Genomic DNA, 20,288 nt, shown 5'->3' with positions numbered 1-20,288 from the left:
GAGAGGAAGGAGAGCAAGAGAAAGATCTGCTTTTTATCCAGAACCAACTTGCCCAGCTTCAGTTTCAGAGAAGCTTTACTTGGGTTTGTGGTTCCTCCATTCCATGACCACTGTAAATTTAAAAAATCCCACCAGGATTAGTCGAGTTTGGCAAAATTCTGCTGGACAAGCAGAGAAGGAAAAGCATTTGGTGTGAAACACCACCCGTGCTCACGTCTGCACGTGAACAGCCCAAGTCTTTGTGCACCAGGTGGGCTCTGGCATCCCAAAACACAATTTCCTACTCCTACAGCAGTTCAGGTATTTAACCAAAAACCTCAAATCCCTGGATCCCTTCTTGCTGGCCACACAACTGTTCAGCACCACTAGGAGAAGGATGTTCCACTGGCAGTTTAGGATATCTGTGCCCAGCACCACCAGGCCCACGAGAACTCCATGGAAGAGCAAACGCCAAGCAGGCTCCAGAAGAGGAGGAGGAGGAGGAGGAGGAGGGAAGCAACAGCAGCTGCACAGATGTCACTCCCAGCCCTAAACACGGAGTTCCACAACTGATCCTGCTGCTCCAAACACTTTGCCCACTCCTCCCATGGAGTTATGGATGTGCCTTCTTGGTGTAAGGGAGGGAAGACTCAAAATTCTGATTTTCCTCGGCAGTCTCCCACTGGGAGCAGCCCAGGCAGTTGCTCTGGAGGCATCTTCCCCTTTGCCCTCGCCCCAGGTGTTAATTACTCCATGGGAGAGCTCGCACAGACACCTTCTCATCAATCAATAAGCCCCAGCCAAGGAGTGAAAGGAGGATCCTGAAATAAAGGTGACTGGCTTGGCCCCAGAAAACATCTCTCCAACTGGTGGATGAGGCCAGCACTCGGAGAAAAAAGGACAGAGGGGATTTCAGCTGAAAACCACAATTAGAGCCTCAAACAAGCCGGGAGCAATGTGTGAGAACAAGCAGCTACCCGAGGTCAGTATTGATTTAGGGGACCATTAAGTGAAAAAATTCAGCAAGAGCCTCAGGAAACTTCAAAATGGTGAAATGACTGGTGGAGGAAGCATCACCAAGAGTGATGTCGAGCAAAATAAACCCTTGTACTTTCCTTATGGTCTTAAGCATAACACAGAAGGAAGAGAATTCAAAGAGAGTAAAAGGAAAAATAAAAGTATTTCTAGTGGCAGCTGGTGAAGGAGCCCACTAACTGTAAAAGCAGGAGAGGAATTCCCTAAAATTCCTCAACAAGCACACTGTAAAATGACCCGAGGTCATCCCCAGCAATGAATTTTACACGTGTCCAAAAGTGTCTGGTGAGACACTGGAATCCCAGCTCAGAAGAGGTTGGGATTCCATAGGACACCATCACCCCAGGAACACCCCTGTGATTAATAACTGCTTTTAATATTTCAAGCAAAAATTGGATTCGATCATTCAATTTTTAATGGCAGCTGATTTATGAAGACGCAGCACAACCCTTAACCTGTATTTCTTTGCAGTTCATCCACTGCATTCCATCACTACTCCTTTCATAAATAGTTATTTTAATAAAACTACACTAAAAAAGATGCACAACTTTAAATCTGGTAGGTTTTGTGTAAAAATCCCCACAAAAGCTGCTTGTCACTCACAGCTCCAGGAAACAAGTGCTGAGTGTGACGGGCAGGAGAGCCATGGTTGGCTTCCCAAATATTCCACTTGAAGAGAGATTCACCTTCTCAATTAATTAATATATTAAAACACTCTAATTCAGCTTTAGAATGGTTTTGTTTTTTTTTATTATTCCTGCTATTTGGGATGAATGGTAAATGTTCTTGACAGAGGAAACAATATTAAAGTGAAAACTTGAGAACACTGAAGCAAAAAATTTGAGAAACATGAAGTTTGTAAAGAGAGTCCAAGTTTCTGCTGGAGCCAGCCACTGGGAATTTTGTGGAGCAGAGCACGTGGCTCTTGGCAGCCCTGGATAAAAGGAAAACTTTTATCCCAGGATTCCAGCAGGTGATGAGGCTGCAGCATTTTGAGTTGCAATGCTGCCTTTCTGAATTTTTATCATTATGGAATTTCCTATGGAAAATGGCTGAGATGTGCTAAAACTGGACAGGTGCCACTCCTCCTGCTCATCCCTGACACTGCTGGGGAAAAACTTACCTGCAGGACTTTTCTGTCTCAAAACATCGGGATAAAAGCCCAACAAACTTCTGGTGATGGTGATCAATTTGGGGGGTTTTTCACTATTATCTTCTCTTTGTATTTGATAAAGACAAATCCAGCCTTCCCCATTCCCAGGAAAACCTGAAACCATAATTCCACGTTTGGCTTGCAGAGAAATCCCCAGGCTGGGGCTGTGGGCAGCAGAAAGAGACCTCAAATGTCAGTGAGGGGAAGAAATCAAACAGAGGGGATACACCTAAAATTGTATTTGAATTTATCCTGTAAGGCACGGGCCTGCCTCCACCTGCAATTTTATCCATCCCACTTCCAGCAAATCCCAACAGGACAAAGGAGCCTAAGCCCAGCCAGCTTTTAAACAGATTTTGATCAAATTATGGAAAAGATTGTGGGACTGGTTTGCCATAGGAATGCTGGAATCCTTTCCTGCCATTTATTCCTCTTTGGGTTATTAAAAAACATAATTATCAAAGAAACTGAAAATACTTATATAAGAAGACACTTCATAAGAGAATAAAATACTAAAATAAAAATAAAACCAAAGGAGACTGAGAATTTGCAGTTGTCATCTTTTCCTTATATAAGTCTTTGAGGGTGGCAAATTCCAGATTGACAGAGGAACGGTTTTCACATTAAAAACATAAAAAATAAAATCCCACAGAAGAATCCCTAATCTGAATTAATAGCACAGAAATATAATAAGCACATCTGGCACTATTTGAATTAAACCCCTGCATTTTCAGACATAAATCTGTTGAAAAGATTGGATGGTAAAATTATATTTCTGAGTTTTTCCTCTGATACAATTAATCAACAACACTTCTCAGGACTAGGCTATGGTAGGAGTGTCCTGACTGGATAGAGATTCACCTGCAGCCAAAAAATTATCTTAAGTTTTTTCAAAATGAACTATAAATGGAGAAAAATAATTCAAAACATGGAATAATGGCAAATTTTGTCCATGGAATTCACAGATGCTCTTGGTATTTCAACAGAAATAAAGAATCCAACACCAGGGATGGACTAATTAGGAAAGGGAAATCATTAACCAAAACAACGGGCAGAAAACCTGAAATTTTAATTTATGCAAAGGCCACTGAAAATATGACCAAGGATGAAGGGGAAGAGTCCAACTTAATTAAACACCAACACCACAGTGAAGGGAAAGCCTGGGGATGGAATGTGGCTCCTCCAGCCACAGACAGGAAAAAACACTGGGACATTGACAGAAAGGGAAAGTTTTCTGTCCTGAGTTCTCCTCCTCCAGGATGGCCAAAACTGGGAAGGAGAGAGCCAGCAATGACAAGGCCCAGGCCTGAAATTCAGAGCCCAGTGAGGAACCAAATGAGGCAGAGCTGTAAAATCCCAGCTCTGAGTGGAATGCCCAAATTTCCTGCTAAAACACCACAGGGTATTCGGGCTCTGAGCTTTCCATCCCAGGGAATTTTCCTGCTAAAACACCACAGGGTATTCGGGCTCTGAGCTTTCCATCCCAGGGAATTTTCCTGCTAAAACACCACAGGGTATTCGGGCTCTGAGCTTTCCATCCCAGGGAATTTTCCTGCTAAAACACCACAGGATATTCGGGCTCTGAGCTTTCCATCCCAGGGAATTTTCCTGCTAAAACACCACAGGGTATTCGGGCTCTGAGCTTCCCATCCCAGGGAATTTTCCTGCTAAAACACCACAGGGTATTCAGGCTCTGAGTTTTCCATCTGAGGGAATTTTCACTCAAATTTGGGATCAGAGGGCCAACACCTGAAACTGACCCCAAACAGCAGCAGCACTTCAACCTGAGAGCTGAGGATTCCCCAAATCCTCTCCTCCTCCCATCCAGGACACACATGGCCACTGAAACATTTGGATTTGTTCACTTCAATTGTGGATTTTTCATTTCACTCCAGCAGGAGTCACTTGCCAAGGTGAGGTGGGTTTAACCCAGGATCTCCAGAGAGCCCTGCAACACCAGGTGGGTGGAAAAATCCCATCTTGTTTCCCCTAAAACCAACCCAAAAATGGGAATAAACAACAATGGATTGCTGGAAGCAAATCAAAGGCAGGAGGGAATGGCTGTGGCAAATAGCCCAGGCACAAGGACGGGATTTTTGGGATTTAAAGCAGTTTTTGCAGCAAGGGCTCCCTTAAAAGGACCAGAAAACAACAATATACTCATTTTAGTGAATATTCCTGAGGAAAAGCAAGGAAAAAGGTCTTCCTACCGGGAGTGGATACAGCAAAATGGATTAAACACTCAGCAGAAAGAGGGAGAGCTGTAAATAAGATTTTAAAAAATTAATTGGTAAATGCAGGTCTGCTTAAAAAGAAAAATTCCTGGAAGTGTTAAACTTACACAGCCACAAAACTCTGTGTGGGTTCTTCAATAAGAGAGGAAATATGGACACTATTGCACTAAAGGCTAAAAAATTATCTCCCTCTATTTATTTCCTTGCAGTCTGGAATCTCATCCCTTTGATTTACATTTGCATGGAAATACAGCCACAATCACCAAAAAATTCAACATTCTGATAAAGAGCTGACAGAACAGAGATTTTTGCATCAACATCGTCCAGTCATTATTCCATAAATTATTTCCTACTTGAACCTTTAAAAATTAAAGGTAGAATGATCCCCACAGCTTACAAAAATTATAAAATCATTAATGTTTAACTAATAAATATAGATTTTTATATTTTATCACTGTTCCAAATTTTTGCTGCATTATGTTATAACAAAGACATGGGAGAACATAAAAATAGCAGCAGATAAATGCAGGTTCTGAAATGAAAATTTTTAATTAACACATCATAAACTGCTTTGGAAACAGCTCCAGCCAAGGCTGGACTGGCTGGAAAAGCAGGAGCACAACCAACAGGTAAAAGGGATTAATTAACAAAAGGAGCAGTTAATACTCGAATTACTGCTTTACTTTTTCCACTAAGAGAGGCATTTTCTCTAAATAAATTAGAATTTCTCAGAAAAAAAGGGAATCCCATCCCCTTTGGAACCTTTGAATTGAAATGCAGCAATTGAAAAATAATAGGAAAAAGCATTTTGAAAATGAAAAGCATTTCAAATATCACAAGGACCCAGTGGATTCTAAATCAGCACTCAGTTTCAAAATAATCTGATAATTTACCCTAAATTATGCCTAATTACACAGGAATTAACCTGAACTTAATCAAGATTATATACTTTGAAAAAAAGTGCATTTTCTCTTTGCTCTCAGGTTCAGTGATCAACTCACCCCCACTGCACCATTTTTGGGCTGGCACAATCTGCAGGTTTAACTTTTCCAAAAATGACTTGTGTTTCACGCTTTTGGCTGCTTCTTCTGACAAATAAGTACAATATAAAATGTGCAGGGCAAAACATAATTACTCTGAGGAGCACCTGCATAAAACCAAGGTGCAGAGATTTGTACTTTAGGTGCAGACCACACACAGTTGGGCAAATTTATGCTTCATCTCAGTATTGTGCCAAGATCCCTCTTCAGTACCTGCAATAAAATACATTCAGAGCAAAGATCCCCACGCAAAATCCCCAAAAGAAGAGGAGCAAGAACCCCCCAAAAAGATGAATTCGCTGGTGGCCTCAATAATCAGATTAAAAATCAATTACGCTTCTGCCAAAGTGTTTGTTTGCTGGAGAAAACCCTTAGGAAATGCACTTAAACTGGGGGATAGCAAAGCAGCCACTGCCCTCCATAAAGTTCCTTTATATATTTTTCCACAATATGCACAAAACCAGAATATGAAATCAGAAACACTTTACACATTCTCATACTTCAGAGAGCACTAACAGCATTTTACTCGTCGAAAGCACTTTATCTTCATGTCTCTATAAGGCAGAGTTGGTGCATAATAATGTAATTTATATTGCCTAAATGTTATTTTGGGAGCATTGCATCATTTCTCAAACTTCATGACCTTTACAATTTTCTAAACTTTTATTTCCCTCATTATTCTGAACAGATTTCATTACATATTTTGAATGTAAACAACCCTGAATAATGATGGGCCCCATTACGTATGTACAGCTCTGACAATCGCGCGCGGGGCCGAGATGGAAACCCAGTGCATTAATTTACCTCTCATCCGCCGTAACTGCACTCCCATAAAAAGTTTTATACTCAACTCACATAAATCACGGGGAAGAAAAATGAGAAAATCTGGTGGCTAACTCATCTTCCACCATTCTGCGAAAATGAAATTCACTGAAATACCTATCAAAACTGCAATCATCAAGAGATAATGTCTTCTTAGGTCTATCTGCACTTTCCGATTTAATTTCCTCCATGCCCTTGACATCCACAGATACCATTAAGATTAAGAGCAGCGAGTAACTGAGCAGTTCTCAGATTTTGATATATGGGGCCCAGGCACTAAATGTAATATCATCATTTGAAAATTAATGCAATATTTCTTTTGTTAGTTTTTCCACTCGGAAAGCGGGATGAATACTCGGGGTTCTCGCCAGTAATTTCCCCATCAGAATGCCGTGCAATTATGAGGAGATGTGCACCTGGGCAGAGGTCACCCAAATTACTCCATCATTTAATGAGCACCGAGATCAAACCCCAGCACACTGTTGCTGCCGAGAGACGCCTCGCAGCCTGCTACATCAAATCTGATGGAATCATTAGAGTAATAAGCAGGAAAATCTGTTTGCAGATTAACCTCTGGTTTCATGCTGCTTTCATCTAATGGGGCGCTGTGGAAATCTTGTCAGCTTTTCATCAGCCACGATCAAATTACGGGAATTGCGAACAAACCGCCGGCGCGATTGGAAACAACACCCGCACGTGCCGGGGGTTTTATGCAGATGCCAGGGAAAATCACACTCTTTATATTTTACAGCCTTATTTACTTCAGCTGATCACTGCTCTCCTCCGCCGGCAGAGCGGGAATCGGGGACGCTCCCGCCGGCCTTCCCGAATTTACGGCGGAGAACGGCAGTCAGACAAATTTATGGGGTAAATATGAGCGGGGTGACAAAGGGAAAGCAAAATAAAGGCACAAAGGTCACGGGGATGGAAGGTCACGGGGTCCCCTCCACAGCCAGGGGTGGGGGAGGCACCTCAGCCTCGGCGGTAAACGAGAGTGATCAAAGTTTACTTTTTAATAAAGACACGGAGACATTAAAGTGCTGTTTTATGTGGAGCGGCTCTGGTTTCAGAGCCCGCTGGTAATGGGAAGTGACAGGGTAAAACTCGCTTCTCTTACAAAGTTTCCACAAAATTTGTGGCTGTTGGAACAACAAACCGCTGCAAGCCTTTGAATATTCAGCCACGAAAACGCCCTGCCTCTGATGGTTTGATGGCACTGCTGTTTGATTCACATCTGCACCTAACAGCACAAAACCTAGGAACAGATCAAGTGGTGAGTGCACACGAATTGAACACACACTCTGCACTGAGCTCTCCCAAATCCTGGCACCCACGGAGCCCCTCCGAGGAGCAGCCTGGGCTTCATCCCCGCAGGCACACAGAGCCAGGCAAGCTGCTCTTCCCATGGATATTCACGAGCCATTGATCTTCTGCAGTGTGATTACCTGGTATGAACCTGATCCAGAGCTCCTGCAGGAGCTGGAAGGATTTCCAAGGGCCAGGCTGCTGCTGAGCCAGAGGAATGGTTGGGATGCCCACCCTGGCACAGCCAAAGGCTCCATCAGCCCCACACCTGATGGGCTGGGGACACCGGGGTCCCCTCAGTGGGGGACACAGCCACAGCCAGCACTGCTCCTCAAAAAGCACCTCCCAAGCTGGCGCATCCAGCTGGACACTCCGTGGCTCTCCAGCCTATCCAAAGGGAAATTTGGGATGTCCCTGGACACAAATGTCACTTTGGCCACAGGAGGAAAACCTCTCCACTCCCACCTTCACTCCCTTCCTCTCAGAATGGAACAACAGACACAACTCAAGAGAAACAGAAAAGACAATTCAAGCCTGCAGAGCATAATTGACCAGCATGGAATTTTGCCAGGACAGCAAGATAAACATAATTACTCATATTAAGAGCGTTAATTAATTGTTTGTGAACACAAATAATTGGCTGCTTGGTTTACAGCTCGTTAGGAAGCCAAGGACTCTGCCAGACATCCCTGTCTGGTGGCCACCCCAGGGCCAGGGAGCTGGGACAGCACAGGTGAGAAACTCAGAGAGCCACGAGCAGTGAGGGGCCAGCACTGCAAGCAAAGTGCCTGGAAAACCCAGGGCCAGCCAGGAAATAAATACTAACACTTCATTAAAATAAATGCTTGATCAAATATTAACACTGAATAAAGGAGAAGGGCTCTTGGTTGGGGTTTGGGGGTTTTTTGGTTGATCAGATCAAAGAAAGATGTGGACCTTAAAGCCCATCCCATCCCACAGCTCCCACTGTCCCAGGTGCTCCAGCCCCAGTGTCCAGCCTGGCCTTGGGCACTGCCAGGGATCCAGGGGCAGCCACCGCTGCTCTGGGCACCCTGTGGGCACATTCCACCCTCCCAGCCAGGAATTCCTTCCCAATATCCAATCTACATCCCTCTTCTCTTAATTTAAAACTATTCCTTCATGTCCTATCACTGATCAACAATTTAGATTATTTCATTTCAGTTTGTCACATTATTTTGTAATTTCAAACAGCATCTAACCCTACTCCTTCCAGTCTGAAGCCATTCCCTGTGCCCTGTCAGTCCAGACTCTTGTAAACCCCAAATTGTAAAACACCTTTATGTTTTTTTTACAGAAGGGATCCAATAACAGATTATCAAATCAAGATAAAGACACTCAAGGTGGGAAAATCCAAGCATTTGGAGCTGCAGGAATTGAAGCAGTAGAGCGGGAATCACATGGCTTAAATCTTTAGAGGAATAACCCTATAATTTACTGGAGTCCAAAAAGTATTTATAAACAAAATGTTGAGTTATGGAACAGTTTCCAGCACAAATATTCCTACCTGTTGGTGCCTTGGGAAACAGTTTGTTTCCTTGAGCACCCATTCCCAGGACAGATTTTCTAAGATCAGAGGGAAAACAGAAAAAAAAAAAAATCTCAATTCCAGAGGTTTTTGACAAATCTTTCAGGGAAATGTTCCCTGCCCATGGTAGGGGGTGGAATGAGATCTTTAAGATCCCTTCCAAAAGGGAAAGGATCCAATCCCTTCCTGCCCAGTTCTGGGATTTTAAATACAAAGCAGCCAATTAATTTAACAAAGACAATTTTATTCCAAATTATTGTGAGTTAACCCGTAAAGCACTTCAGGCACCATCATTCCACAGGGAATATTTCCAGTACCTTTTGCCCCAGCCCAGAGAAACCCTGAGCACCACTGAACTCTTCCTGCTTCCCACCTCCCCAGGCTACTCCAAGCCCACAGAGCCTCTTTCTTCCCACTTTTTGGGAATATTTGTTGTTATAAATCAGCCCTGCAGCTCCTGCTGTGGCAGAAACCCCAATCAGAACAAGCCCCAGCCATGGTCACTCTGTGAGGAGGGGAGCAGCTTTACAATGCACAAGAAAAATCAGGAATCTGCTGGATTACAGCTCCCTGCCAGCAGCAGGGCAACAGCATCTTCCTAAAATTTATTTAAGGGATTCAACCCGCAGGTGAGACACCCCTGGAAGCAGTGACCAAGGTGGATTTTCCAACTGCTCCGAGAACTCTGCTCTTCATTCCATGATGATTCCCAACACATTTCACAGGGCACCTTTAGAAAGGAGGAGCTCCTGAGAACTGTGCCAGGATCTCCATCCCAGCAGGATCTCCATCCTTTCCATCCCACCATGCTCTCCATCTCACCAGGATCTCCACCCCACCATAATCTCCATGCAACCAAGATCTCCATCCTTTCTGTCCCACCAGGATCTCCTTTCCATTCCACCACGACCTCCATCCCACCAGGATCTCCATCCCACCAGGATCTCCTTTCCATCCCACATCACGACCTCCATCCTTTCCATCCTATCAGGATCTCCTTCCTTTCCACCCTACCAGGACCTTCACCCCACCATGACTTCCATCCTTTCCACCCCACCATGACTTCCATCCTTTCCACCCCACCAGGATCTCCAAGGAGACACTGGTGCCCAAGCTCCTCCAAATCCTTCCCCAGTGATTCCCAAAAGAGGAAGGAGCAAGAGGAAAGCAATTCTGTCCAAGGAGACACACGATGTTTTTCACAGCACCATAGAACAGCAGGGATTATTTAGATATTCCATGAAAAAATTAAACCCTTCTCAGGATGGATGTGCCATTAATAGTGAATATTTTCATTTAATGGGATTTAATAATCACTTTACATCAACTATTTAATGTTCCACTGACTGCTGGTAGCAACATGTGAGGCTCAACCAGCTTCTGACTTGTGACAAGATTTTATTTTTCCCAGTTTTGATCAACTGATGAGTTTTTAATGCTAAGCCTGGCTTGCCATCACTTGTGGGTTTAATATGTTTACTTAAACCAGAAATATTTTGCACCTCAATTATTATTTCCTACTGCAGCCCTGAATGGAATTTAAGTCGATCCATTATTCATAAAGCAAAGACAAGAGAAAACACAAAGCTGTGCACTTCTTTCAAAGCCTCCAAATGACTCAAACACACCATATTTATGCATGCAATATTTGATTGTGTCCCTGGCTCTTTTTTTTTTTTTTTTACTTTTTTTTTAATCACAAGTTTGTTGTTTTCAGATCAGGATATGCCAAAAATCCAACACCAAACAATTTTTGTTTATAATTAAGGCAATCATCAATCCAAGGATTGTAGTCCAGTTTATTTCATCTCAACATCAAAAAAAAGTAATTTAAAAAAATTAAAATTCCCTTGAAATGGGGAGATAAATGAAAATGTGAGTGCCTTCACATAATAACAGTAGCCTGACCCTCTGGGAAATGGTTGACTTTCTCAATTCAAGGTATTCAAAGCTCATTCAAAAGTGTTCATTTGGAATGCAGATATCAAAGATGATGCAAATGTTCAAGAGAAAATTAAAACTTACCAGATGTTCTAATCCAGCTTTGATGTTTGCAGAGTCCCTGTAAGAGAAGAACAAAAGTTTTAAATAGTTGCTAAACCCTTGTCTGCAACGATTTCTGTTTAACTCTGAAATGGCAAAGCTGGGTAATTTCTCCAGTGTGTCTAATTTTTAATTTTAATACATATATTTACCTGTAACACCTAAAAAAATTGATTTAAAAAATTGATTATCCTAATGCTCAATGACAGAATTCAACCCTCAGACAGTACCTGCCCTAAATTGCTACAAACTGTAGCAATGCCACAGGACACACATTTAAATCTACATTTTTAATCTAATTATCCCCCTATTTACACAGGAAAGGATCAGCCAGGCCAGGGCACGGGGCTGTTGATCAAATCCACGTTTGGTGCCTCCTGGTTCTGCCCTGCCACCACCCCCACAATGAAATTCCCTGCCCCTTTCCAGGGGGATGGAGAGAAGGAATTGTCATTAATTCCATGGCTCATGGCAGCCATGCTGGAGCTGGGCATCCAGTTCCTGAAAGCTGCAAAAAGAACAAATGTACAGACAGAAAATGGGAAGAATTTTAAATAAAGACAGCTAAAAAAAAAAAAATAAACCAAAGTATCCAAGTAAAAAAACCAAAAATTCGGAGGGAAAATTTATCCTTAACATATCCTGCTATGGAAAAAAAAAAGATGAAATCCAATGGAAAAAATTAAAAATTCCCCAAATCCCAACCCACTGGACAAGGAGATGGTTCCTGCTCCCATCAGCTCCAGGTTCTACCTAATTCCAATTCTACTTACAGGAAGGTGGGTCATTCCCACAGCAAACAAGGAGAAACCAGCCGTGAGGACTGCAGGGAACCAGTTAACACTACAGTAATACTAATTACTAGAACTAAAATTGCTAATTATTTATCATTTCCTAAAGCTTTTCCAAAAATCTGCTATGCAGTTTTTTTTCCTATTTAAATGTCATTAATGAAGTGAGAGGAAAAAAATGTACTTTAGCTGTTTTGACTTTGAAAGAAGAATTTCTTTTTCTCAGCCCTATAGGATTTATCCCAGTTTTGGAGACAGGAGGAGGATTCAGGGAGAGCTCAGAGCCTGAAGGGGCTCCAGGAGAGCTGCAGAGGGACTGGGGACAAGGATGGAGGGACAGGACCCAGGGAATGGCTCCCACTGCCAGAGGGCAGGGATGGGTGGGAGATTGGGAACTGGGAATTCCTGCCTGGGCTGGGATTGCCAGAGCAGCTGGGGCTGCCCCTGGATCCCTGGCAGTGCCCAAGGCCAGGCTGGACACTGGGGCTGGAGCACCTGGGACAGGGGGAGGTGTCCCTGCCAGGGCAGGGGTGGATGGATGGGACTGATCTCCCTTCCCCAAAGAATTCCACGTTCCCTGATCCCTTTGGAGGTTCCACCTGGCCCGTGAAGGTGGAGCTGCTTTGGGATGCAGGGCTGGAGACACGCCCAGGCCAGCCCCATCCCTGCCATCAATACCCGTGCACCTCCCTCAGCCTGTGCTGAAAGCAGCCCTAATTCAATTCCAGGCCTCAAAACTGATAAAAAAGGTCCTGAAGTGGAAAATGTGAGGAGATTATTGGCAAATGAATAAAGATTTGTATCGAACCAACACACGGGAGCAGAGCAGGGCTTGGTGGGGCTGTTTTTTAATCATGCCCTGTCTCAAACCTTCTGGGAACAGCGAGTTTCCCTTCCCCTCCTGCAGCACATCGATTCCTGAATTAGGCTGCAATATTAAATAATTAATATACTTGCCATGATTGATGTTTTGCATTAGTTGAATATTAGGTTATCAATCAAAATCCACTTGGTTTAATGTAATAATATTGAAAAAGTGTCACGGGCTGTTCAGCCAATTTGTAGTTGAGGCAGCCCAGACAGGAATATTGGTGTAACACAAGGCCCTAACGCAGGAAATGCACTGCTGGAACATCCATAAGGAAAACATTATCCAACTAACCAGGACAAGGCTGAGCTTGTCCTAAATAAACCTTGGGGCGCCTGTCACTTCCAATGAAAACCTCTTCCCAGCCTGAGGCTGCTGGGCATCAATCAGCTGGGCTGTGGCAGGGTTTTATCTTTTAGTTAGCCAATAGATTATATTCGAGATCTTATACAATTATATTCTGCATCCTATTCTATATTACATTATATATACTATAAATTATATCACATAATTACCCTTATATCACTATATATTATAATTACATATTTCAAATACATACTATAAAATACATTACAAAATTTGTTGTATTTGTATAATTACGTGAAATAATCACATATTTAAATTATATTATTTGTATCATAAATTATACAAATAAGGCTCCCGTTAATACTGTATTTCATGTGTTGTTTTAGGCAAAATCAGACCCATGGCCACAGCTCAGTCTTCCACACAGCCTTGAGTAACTGCAGAATTTTAAACCATGAAACACCACAAATAAAAGCCAGGAGCAGCTTTATGCACACCCAACATTCCAATGCTCACAACACAAAATAAACCACCCAGCTGCATTAATTTGGTATCATTACCAGGTAATTATGTTTTCCTCCTTTTTTTACCCCAGACTTGCCAATATATGTGCTTTTCATACCATCTCCAGTGCAGCACCTTCATTTCTTTGGTCCATTAGGCAGGTTTGATTTTACTCCTGAGTTTTCCTTTTTCCTACCAGAGAAGCTCTGGAATTTTCCCCGCTGTAGCCAAGGATTTGCAGTAGAACACCACCTGACATGCACATATTTAAAGCCATCCATTAAACCCAGGAAATATCACACTCAGGCTCATCCAAACGTTTCAGCAATGCCAGGAGAAAAAATTCCAGCTCCATCTGAATCCTGGTCACCAGGGACCTCTAGCAAGAACTGGGAACTCAATTAAGGAAGTTCCATCCCTGTCCATGGCAGGGGGTGGAACTGGAGGAGCTTTAAGGTCCCTTCCAACCCCAGCCATTCTGGGTTTGGGATTATTTAAACCCACAGTAACTAACTGAGGTGGTGTGAACTTCCTTTGCCAGTAAATTAAAAGTATTTCCTAGAAATTGCTGAAATCATGATTGTGACCTGGAACATATTCATGTTCCTAAAAATACTCCCTGTACCAAATTAATTATTAATCAAGGGAGCTGAAAAATGTGCATTATCCTCAAAACATGCCATTTAGGTATTATAAAACAGCTTAAGATTTCACATACAATGTACTTTCCAGTGAATTTACAGCAGTTCCACCCAAGAACTGGAGAAATAACACACAGTTAATTAATAGCTAATAATTGTCTTTGCCTAGATTTTGGGTGAGAAGCCATAGGCTGCAGGATAACCCCATGGGTTATTTATACCTACATGGACATTACAGGAAAATTCAGGTCAAAGGGGCTTTTGGAGGGTGCAGAGTTCCTGAGGAGAGAATTAGATTTCCATGTGATCACACGACTTTATTCTACCTCAGGATATCCCAAGATGAGACATTGCTGAACTTGTCATTTTTTGCTGCTCTTTCCAATCTTTCCTGCACAACAAACTCATCAAGAGGAGCAAATGGTTTGGGAATCTCTCACTCTGATGGGAAAAGCATTCATTATATATTTTTTAATGTGTACAATGTTGTTTTGTTCTTACCAAGCACCAACTTCAAATGATCTGGAGCTGATCCTGGAGTGGGAAGACTCCAAACCTGGTGGTCCTGACCCCAGTGGATCACTCCAATCATCCAAATAATTCATCTCAGGAAAAATCAGTAGGAAGTTTGGCCAACTACTAATAAATTTAAATGCAAATACCCCAAGAAGATCCTATGAAGGTCACTTAGCAAAAGCAGGAGGAAAAGCCAAAGTCAGCCCCCACACAAACACTCTGGAATAACTTGGAACTGCCAAGGAACTCCATGGAATATAATGCAAACCAAATTGAATCATGCTAAAACCAGGACTTTAAACAGAACACCAGGTGAAACAATTTCCATAATATGCTATCCTAGAAAGGAGGAAAATCAGTACCCAAGAGAACTTATCAAATATTCAACAGGGGAAAATATATAATAACCCTGGCTCAGAGAGTAAAATGCAAGATTTTATGCAATATCAATACTGAAACTAAACAGAGAGGGAAAACTCCAAAATACAGTGTTGATAACAGCACCATTTTCAAACAGACCCTACAAAAAAATTGCACTTCTTTGCATGTATTTCTCAGGTAAACAAGAGACAAAACAACCACCTAAAATCTCCTGGTTTTGCTTTACAGAGGCTTCAGGTCAGATATGAAAATTCCATAAATCACAGGAGACAAAATAACCACCCAAAATCTCCTGGTTTTGCTTTACAGAGGCTTCAGGCTGGGTATGGTAATCCCAAAAATGGCCAAAGCTGATTCCTCTGTCCTGGCTGCCTTAAAGCCACTCCTCAGCTCCACCTGGTGATTCCAAGGACATCCAAGGTGCAAGTCCTTGGAGTTTTCCTACTTGGAGCAGGGTTTGATTGGCTGTTCCCTGGTTTTGGATGGTTTTGGTTTGGCTGGCTCTTCCCTGGTTTTGGATAGTTTTGGTTTGGTTGGTTGTTCCCTGGTTTTGGATGGTTTTGGTTTGGTTGGTTGTTCCCTGGTTTTTGGATAGTTTTGGTTTGGCTGGCTCTTCCCTGGTTTTGGTTTGGCTGGCTCTTCCCTGGTTTTGGCTGGGCTGGTTCTTCCCTGGTTCTGGCTGGATTTTTCCCTGGTTCTGGCTGGCTGGGATTTCTCCTCCTGCTCCCTTCACCAGGAATGCCATCTTGTTCCTCCCTGTCTGCATTCCCAGCAAACACAGGCAATTAAACATCAGGCTCTGGAATGTCACTGTCTCTGTTAACCAGCCTTAAATAAATTAGACAACTTTGGCCTGCTTTACCTTCTCTGTAATATTATTTAGTAGATATTCAATTAAAACACATCCTGTAGGTGAAAGTGTAGGAAAACATTTCCATAATGGACATCAGTGGCAGTCGGAAGTGCTGCTAATTAGCCCCAAAGAACAAACCAGATTACAGAAGGAGCAGCGAGCCCGGCAGTGGAAATGCCCACAAGGCTGGGCTGAATATTAAACAAAGCCCAGCAAGTTCCAGTGCTGGGAAGCACAACTATGGGAAAAACTCTCTGGACTGGTAGAGAGTGTTACAGGTTAATGAGGAACATAGAGGGAGAGCACAGTAATTATCATACCCAACACCTCCCCATCTGGGTTGGGATGGCTGCAGAATATCAACACAGCGCCCAGGCTGCCACTAATTACACGTGTGCTGCCATTAGCAGAAATACTGGAAACTCTGGGAGCTTCTCCTCTGCTCCTGGTGCTGAGGAATATTAAATGCAAGTGTAAGTCAGGGAGGAAATTTAAATGTTCTAAGCACTAAAACAATTTGAGTACAATCAATTTTCCATTTGCTGAAAGCTTCTAAATCCCCCTCATTCACCCAATTACTACTGTACTTAACCTAATGAAATTTTATTCTGCGGGAACAATACTATTCTTAAACAAATTCTTGAAAAAAATATAAGATTAAAAACTTCGAGACAAAGAATAAACTCCTAGAGAAAAGATGCAAATAAAATTACTATCATAATCTTTTGTTTTTTATTTGCAAGTAGAAGAGTGAAGAGAAACAAAAGCATGGAACATAGCATCTGTCATATCAGAATATAAAAAGATGATCCTGGCACCAAATGAAAAAGCTCTAATTCATTTGCAAATCAAGCCTGCCAGTTCTATTTCAAGCTGGCGGTAACTGTCAAGAGTTAACAAGATAATCACTTTCAATCCTGCCTTCAATGCTACATTACACTGTTATTCCATTCAATAAGGCCCTTCTTTGGGGCACTGGATGAATGGTTTTCATTTCGAACTCACACAAAAAGTTGCAGAAAAAAAAAAAATCCATGGGGCTTAAGAAAGAAATCCCTTTATGGGCATTTATCTGCCGGCACTTGCTTTTAGGCAAAATGAGATATTTGGATACATTGGTGTCCATTCACTTCCTCTATTCCTCCAGGCCCTCAGTCTGGTGATAAAAAAAAAAAAATCCCACAAGGAAACATCAAGCCTGTTTAGTTTGGGGTTGGGTTTTTTAAACTCTCTATGCACATTAAACAAGTTCTGCAATAATCTTTGGGAAATGCTTCACACCATGCTGAAATGACATCGTGTTTGAACGGCTCCATCTTGGTCGAAATTCATTATAAACTGCTCAAAAACCAGTAAATGCTCATGAAAATTGTGCTTAGGGAAACATTTGCCAGTTGCTCATTAAATATTCAGGAAAAATAAAGTTACCAATTAAAGGCTCTCTGCCTAGGAAACAAGGCAACCTCCAATTTATCTGAATTAATTATTTGCTAAGTAATTCTTTGCTAAGACTCTGTGCCATGAATTCTTCCCAAGAGGAGAAAATCTTGTAGAAGTTTATTAAGTATTTTAAACTTATTTGCTGGCACACAACTTTCCACTAAGACCTGTGAATAAAACTCTTCAAGCTTTTGCTCACTGCTCAAAATTCACATTACAAGACACAGCCTTGGTTCCCTTGCACGGATCTCATTCTATTACTGCATATTCATACTTAAAGGTTGGGATTTATGATCCTAGAGATTTTTTCCAAGATCAAGGATTCTACAGTGGCAATTTAAAGCTTCTATACTGACTTTAGAAACAAATTACTCTCTTTTTTCCCAATTTGTTCCTTCCTTCTTTGATCCCCACAGATCTCAGTTCAGAGAACAAAGCTAAATTTATATTGAATATCTGAACTGAGCTCAGCTTATCCAACCTATAACCAATACAGAGCTGTACATACATTTAATTTATTTTATTAATTTAAAAATCCCTTTCCTCAAACCCAGGGACTCACCTCACCCACCACGTCTTAGTCTATCTGCAGAACTCCGATTTTTGATTGTTTTTCTAACCCATCACTAGAAGTCAGACAACTTCTTCCCCACCCTTCTCATGCAAATGTTCCTTTCTATTCAGGCTTTCTTTTATGGAAAACCTAAACACAAGTTATGGCTTCATTTTTGTTCTTTGCACTTCACAAGTTCTTCAAAGCTCCTAAAGCCAGAGATGTTCTCATAATTAATAAAATACTTTAATAAATCCAAACCTGAATGCCTCTATCTATGAAGTACAAGCACACAGCTGGTTTTGTCACCCTGCTGCCCCTCTGTCCCAAAGACAGAAACTAAAATAAAAATTAATTTAAAATTCACTCAGTTTTGCAGGACTTTGAAAGAGCACAAGATGTTGCACTTAGAACAGAAATGAAGAGGAAGTGACAGATTCAAACAGCAGGTCAGGACTTTCAGGAAGATTAATAAAGACCCAAAAAAGCCAGGAAAAGTTTGGGATGTGCAGCAGGGTGGCACCAGCACTGCTGAAAAACAAACAAATGATTAAAAACCAACAATGAAGCGACAAGGAACTCCTCTCCACAGCTCAGGGAGGGAGCAGGACCACCAGCAGCCCTTGGGTGCACAGCTTTGACAACCAAAGACTAAAAAACACTTCCAACATCCCTGAAGAGGGGTGCAGCCCTTTGGGAGCCGTGCTCAAGGTCAGCTGAGCCCCATAAATTCCCACTTTTCTGGAATTCCAGCTCTTGGGACTGCATCTGGTCCCACTCCAGCAGCCTGACACCTCGTGGGTTTTAGGCATCCCTGTTGGGAGGGATAAAACCAGGCTGGAAATGCTGCTCTGTGATGACTTCTTCTGGTTTAATTCCTCTCCCTCCTTCCCCCCAGCCCAGGCTGATCTCAGAACATCTCAGAAGGTCTCCGAGATGTCACACAGCCCAGCTTTTCCTTCCTGCACAAGACAAGAACTTCCCTATTCCTGAACAGAGCAAATCCACTTGATCTGAGAATGTTTCATCTCCTCACCCAACTCAGCTTCTCTGGTCAGAAGAGATTTGAGTTTCAGGCTTTCCTACACAATTAATTTTATTTTTTTTAATCTCAACTCAATGTAGCTCTAAGGAAAACCTTTGGAAATCTCTTGGTCTCTCCAAGATGGTCATTCAAGCAGCCCAGAATAACTTCCAGTAAGGAAGGAAGTTGCATCTCCCAACAACTTCCATGCTGGGCTGTGTTGCAAGACAAATTTATAACATTTTAAAAGGGAAAGCTAAAGTTGCTCAAGCTTGAGGGGGAATTCCTCAAGTTCCTTGGCCACAAATGAAGAGGAAGAAATAATATTTCATCAAAATGAAATAAAAACAAAAACTGATTGCAAGTCTCAAACACATCTGACCAAATCCAAGCCTAACAGACAGTGAGAAAAATAACCTGGAAATGTTTTGAAATTAATAAATGCATGAGGGGAAAAATTCAAATCAAATTAAAACCAGCTACTTGGAGCTCATAAAGCAGAGGAGATGGACAGGGATCACCAAAGGGATCCCCTTGGTTTTCACAGGATTCAGCCCAAAACAAGGCTGGGCACCTTTGGGGCAGGGCTGAAAACACAGACACAGGCTGGAGTCTGATGTGCAACACAGCGTGGTGAGAACCAGGAAAGATCTGCAAGTTCCCCTAAATCACAATTTGTATTCTTGGTAGAAAATTTGACAGCCTAAAAAACCCAAAAGCACCAAGCAAAGCTGCCTTGAGTTGCACCAGAACCTCCTTCAGGCTTCCCATTTCACCAATTAATAAATCTAAACTTCTTACACACACATTGGCCTTATTCATTTCACTCTCTTGCTCTCAGTAATTTGCTTTTAACCTTTTCCTGCCATGAAAAACAAACACCAGCTGTTTGCTTTGGCATTTCTCATTGCAGCACTTCCCAGAGAAAGTGGCCAGTGCAAACAGAGCAGGAATGGCTTCGCAGGGTGGAACAAACACCCAAGAAAGTGCCAGCACGGCTAGACCAGGAATCCCAAAACCCCAGAATGGTTTGGGTTGGAAGGGACCTTAAAGCCATCCCCTTCCAGCTCCCCAGCACAGGCAGGACACCTTCCCCCAGAATCTCCCAGAAGCATTTCATCTTCTGGCATTTCTTCAGTGAAATCCAAGTAATTAGTGTTGCACATTATTGATTTCCCACCAAAATGAGACCAAAAAAAGACAAAAATATAAGACATGTCTCGTTCTGCAGCCAAGATTTCCTTCAAAGGTTGT

The 20,288-nt window shown here is 42.3% G+C and overlaps 1 protein-coding gene across 1 annotated transcript in view; it reads right to left on the bottom strand.

Moving 5' to 3' along the window:
- RSRC1 (arginine and serine rich coiled-coil 1) overlaps positions 1-20,288 on the bottom strand; it is a 98,671-nt gene that overhangs the window by 39,986 nt on the left and 38,397 nt on the right. The window contains exon 7 of the mRNA XM_064385097.1: positions 11,140-11,176. Coding sequence (XP_064241167.1) covers positions 11,140-11,176 — 37 coding nt within the window. The remainder of the gene's footprint in view (positions 1-11,139; positions 11,177-20,288) is intronic.

This window comes from Passer domesticus, chromosome 11, assembly GCF_036417665.1.
Source record: "Passer domesticus isolate bPasDom1 chromosome 11, bPasDom1.hap1, whole genome shotgun sequence".
NCBI lineage: Eukaryota > Metazoa > Chordata > Aves > Passeriformes > Passeridae > Passer > Passer domesticus.
The sequence above is the reverse complement of the archived record's forward strand: the minus strand, read 5'-3'. Positions and strand labels throughout refer to the sequence as shown.